The sequence below is a fragment of the Nerophis ophidion genome, linkage group LG11 (assembly GCF_033978795.1).
Source record: "Nerophis ophidion isolate RoL-2023_Sa linkage group LG11, RoL_Noph_v1.0, whole genome shotgun sequence".
NCBI classification, from domain to species: domain Eukaryota; kingdom Metazoa; phylum Chordata; class Actinopteri; order Syngnathiformes; family Syngnathidae; genus Nerophis; species Nerophis ophidion.
The window spans coordinates 56,404,772-56,409,702 of record NC_084621.1 but is presented as its reverse complement, the minus strand read 5'-3'; the positions used below and the strand labels follow the sequence as shown (position 1 = coordinate 56,409,702).

The following is a 4,931-nucleotide window of genomic DNA, read 5'->3' as shown; positions in this document are numbered from 1 at the left end:
CTTAAACCTGAGTTGTCATATTTTACTTTGTAGACACTGGTTTTAAAATAATAAACATGACATAAAATATTTTATTAAAATATCCTCAGGCATTACCATTTTCAAGTAAATAAAAAAAGAGATTTACAAATGCATCTTTGTTCCCATTATGACGCACATTAACGTCACAAAATCATTTAAATCTTGTGATCGTGATCATGTGACACATTCAATCCCACCATGTACTTCTCCATTTGCCATCAAGATGCCATACAAGATCTTGCTGTTTGATGGATTTTTCAATTCTGGGAACAAGTGACACAGTCCAAGTTCTCTTTTAAATTGAGAGCAGCTTGTGTTCGCGCAGGAACATTCATTATGTTTTGTCGCTTTGCGTGTCTCGTCCTTCGGCCTCCAGAACTCCTGTCAGTAAGATGTGGTTCCACCAGCGTTCACTGAAGCTCTGCAAGCACACACTGGACAGACTCTCGCCATCTTGGTAGTCCTCTTTCATCTTCTCTGTGTTTAGGTCTTTTGACATCACCTGGCAAGTAAAAGACACAAAGTTTACCTAACAACCAAGTGGAGTAATTTTGATAAAAGATTGTTAAAAAGATCCCTCCTTAACTAGGGAAGGTGTTGGCGATATGATATCACTAAGTGCTTCTTAGCATTATCCGGGTCTCTTCCGGCTGCATTTGTGGTCTAATAAATGCAATCTTTCCTAGAGAGACATAAACAAATTCCTCCTAACCATAACAACATAGTGGTCCTATTTAACACACATCCTGTCTGAATGTTTTGTTGCATGCAAAATGAGTTATAATGGCCTGATATTAATGACCTCTAACGTAACAACAGTGCCGTCTTTACCTCAGTGAGGGTGTGCAGAGTGCTTTCTTTGGGGTTAAGATGTTTTAAGGCTTCCTCTGCTGATTGCAGGACATTTTGGTTACGCCGCAGCACAAAGGATGACTGCTGCTGCTGTAAGATTCCTAGCAGGAGTCTGAAAGCAAAAAGGATATGAAAGCAGTCTAGTTAGTTTAGTGCAGGGGTCAACAACCCTTATTGTGGAGCTTGTGGAAACACTGGAGTGGGGGGTAATGTGTATTTTTAAAAAGAGTTGTGATGTCCTGACAGGTGCTTGAACAAGCGTGGGGAAAGTAAGGGAAAGGGAGGGGAGTGTGTCCCTGATAAAAACTAATCGTTAAGACAACACTTGGAAGTTAAATTCTGCATGGACAGATTCCTTAACTTGTAAAATAGGGTTTAAAAAAAAGATGAAAAGTTTATAGTTTATGGAAGAGGGGTTAGAAAGGTTGTTGACCGCTGGTCTAGTTATTGTAGCAGAGGTGTCAAACTCAACAGGCATTCGATCTCATGCTAATTTATGCAGCCCACAAAAGTCCAAATGTGAAATTGGCTCATTAATACCTCAGTTTTTGAGTTTGGAATACATTTTTTTAAAACTACAGTTGTAATTTCTTCAGGAAACCAGCAAATGTTGGTTATAAAACTTAAAAAAAGAAACATTTAATTTCATCCATGATTTAACTGAATTGGCTAGCCAACGATGAGTAATTTTCTTAGAAAGCTGCACTTGATTGGTAATAATGTGTTACACACACGACACAGTAGAGCTGGGCAATTATATGGTCGTAATAGTTGATCGCGATTAATTTCAGTTCTGGCATGGTGATCAGCTGTTAACATATTTTCTCGATCAAACATGACAAAAAATGTCAGTTGGAAGTTACCGCAGTCATAAATAAACAGCAGGGAAGCAGCGATGCTTGGTTCAATCCTGCACGAAACAATCAGCCTTTCTTGGCCGTGATCATGTGTGTGTCTGTGTGTGTTTGTGTCAAAGTGTGTCCGTGTGCGCTACCAAGTCAGTCATGATTAATGTTCACTCGCGTTGTGCCTCGTCCCCTTACACAGCTGTAGTGCAGCACATAAGAAATGAAGAAATATGACTAACTCTAGCATAGAAGTGAAACAACATTTAAAAGGAGCAGACTTTACTTTCACTATCTGCTGCAGCGCACGAGTCATCTTGCCCTGAATGCGGACTTGCAGGCACTCGGAATGTCTATGTGACTGTATTGGTCCTGACTGGGAGAATCAACACATCCAGTGATCTAATCAGAAAATAATTTCTTATATCTAAATATTTTTAATCCGACTTTTTGTTAATGTGTCTGCAAAGTTTCTACTCTGATATAGCGGAATAAAAAACACGTTCTTTTTGTTTGTAGACAAAAAAATACATTTTGTTCCTGAAATAATCATTAATCTTGATTTATGTGTTAGTGCATGTTATTTTACACTACCTCAATTTCAAACTGCATTGTACAAATAATAATTTACCATTTGAAAGTGTTGTTTAGTAAATGTTTACTTAAAATAAAAATCTTATAGTATTCCCTACACTATTTATACTTTGTTTACTGCAGAATGTTTGTGTTGACAAGCAAAAAAAAATAACTTGGAGAGGCAAAAAAGTTGTGAAGTGAATTATATTTATATAGCGCTTTTCTCTAATGACTCAAAGCGCTTTACATAGTGAAACCCAATATCTAAGTTACATTTAAACCAATGTGAGTGGCACTGGGAGCAGGTGGGTAAAGTGTCTTGCCCAAGGACACAACGGCAGTGACTAGGGTAGCGGAAGCGGGAATCGAACCTGCAACCCTCAAGTTGCTGGCACGGCCACTCTACCAACCGAGCTATGCCGCCCCTCTTTACCTCCACAAAACGTACCTAAAAAGAAGTGGCCTTAAAACTGTTGCACCTCTAGTAAACACAACTGTTTCAACATAGTGCAGTAGTAAACAGTAGTGATGCGGTACTATGTATAATCTGCTTCAATAAAAAAATACATTTAAATTTTTTTTTTAATTAATCAAGATTGGATTATATAAAAAATTAATCGGGATAATATTTTTGCCAATTTGCCCAGCCCTATGACAGTAATGACTACACAAGAAGAAAGAATGACAAAATGTACATGACAAGCAACAGGAAACTAGAACTGCACTACTGCTGTGTTCCTGAATACCATTTTTTTCAATTTCCGAACCACAGACCAAATAAAAATATACTTTTGTGTACACATCTTGCCTCTGTGTACAATGTTTCATCCACCCATTGTGTGCCTGCGATAGTGTTGTCTTGATACCAATATTTTGGTGCCGGTACCAAAATCATTTCGATACTTTTTGGTACTTTTCAGAGGCGGTATAGTACCGAAAATGATTAATTAGTATCGCAGTACTATACTAATACTGGTATACCGTACAACCCTAGCCTGCAAGTATTGTGGGCAGGCTTATCAAGCTCCCGTGCTCATTCAATCAGCACGAAAGTGCTGTCTTTACATAATGTGCTTCTCTGTGTGGCATTCAAGTGTTTTTAGCCTTTTTACAACATTTTTCCAATTTTGCTGGCTCAATTTGAGTAAAAAAAAAAAGCAATGGACAAGCGATGTGTGGATTAAAACATTCCGTAAGGATCCATATGGTTGTCAAAATTGCCTTTCCTTTTTGCTTCATGCAAAGAAGATTAACTGACAGGATGAAGTGTTTTTTTTACATTCCTAATTATTGTAGCAAACAGGTTGTTAAAGTTAAGGAGTTTTGTAATTTTAAAATGAGTGCACTACAGGGCTAGTGACTGTGTCTGTCGGCAAAACAGCTACATACAAGGAGGAAAGTTAAGCTAGTTGTTGTTTTGACTGTTTTTAAATAGAAAGTTGATCCACCACCCCCGTCACGTCTGTTTGATATACAATACTGTAGAGCACTTTATATTGTGTTCAAAGTGTGGACTTTTGTCAAGGCTAGAACCCATTATTTATATTTACATTGTTTTTTACGAGGAAATTTTCTTCAAAATACAAACTTTTCTATTTAACAACCAATTAAGTTTCCAAATCAATGTTCCATTGTATATAAATAAAGCCAAATAATCAACAAATGATATCTAATTTTTCATTGGGAATTTCATTGTACACCTTATTTATTACTAAGTCAATTTAAGCAAATATATATATATATATATACAGTCAGTAAAATAAGTATTTGAACACCCTGCTATTTTGCAAGTCCCCCCACTTAGAAATCATGGAGAGGTCTGAAATTTTCACAGTAGGTGCATGTCCACTGTATGAGAGACAACCTACAAAGAAAAATCCAGAAATCAGAATCTATGATTTTTTAACAATTTATTTGTGTGATACAGCTGAAAATAAGTATTTGAACACCTGTCTATCAGCTAGAATTCTGACCCTCAAAGACCTGTTAGTCCGCCTTTAAAATCCTCCTCCACTCCACTGTATTATCCTGAATCAGATGCACCTGTGTGAGGTCGTTAGCTACATAAAGACACCTGTCCACCCCATACAATCAGTAAGACCCAAACATTCAGCATGGCTAAGAGCTGTCCAAAGACACCAGAGACAAAATTGTACAACTCCACAAGGATGGAAAAGGTTACTGAGAAATTGCCAAGCAGCTTGGAGAAAAAAGGTCCACTGTTGGAGCAGTCATTAGAAAATGGAAGAAGCTAAACATGACGGTCAATCTCAATCGGAGTGGAGCCCCATACAAGATATCACCTGGTGGGGTCTCGATGATGCTAAGAAAGGTGAGGAATCAGCCCAGGACTACACGGCAGGACTTGGTCAATGACCTGACAAGAGCTGGGACCACTGTTTCCATGGTCACTGTTGGTAATACACTGAGATGTCATGGTTTGAAATCATGCATTGCACGGAAGGTTCCCCTGCTTAAACCAGCACATGTTAAGGCCCGTTTTAAGTTTGCCGATGACCATTTGGATGATTCAGAGGAGTCATGGGACAAAGTTTTGTGGACAGATGAGACCAAAATTGACCTTTTTGGTCATAATTCCACTATGCGTGTTTGGAGAAAGAAGAATGATGCGTACCA

The 4,931-nt window shown here is 38.1% G+C and overlaps 1 protein-coding gene across 3 annotated transcripts in view; it reads right to left on the bottom strand.

Annotated features, from left to right (window-relative positions):
- Positions 1–53: 53 nt before the first annotated feature.
- The window catches only part of LOC133562293 (zinc fingers and homeoboxes protein 1-like), a 34,002-nt gene continuing 29,124 nt past the window's right edge, over positions 54–4,931 (bottom strand). For all 3 annotated transcript variants that reach the window (XM_061916325.1, XM_061916327.1, XM_061916326.1), the window contains 2 exons: positions 853–985; positions 54–523 (listed from right to left, as the gene is read on the bottom strand). In XM_061916325.1, the coding sequence (XP_061772309.1) occupies positions 356–523; positions 853–985 (301 nt within the window). In that variant the 3' untranslated portion in view covers positions 54–355. The remainder of the gene's footprint in view (positions 524–852; positions 986–4,931) is intronic.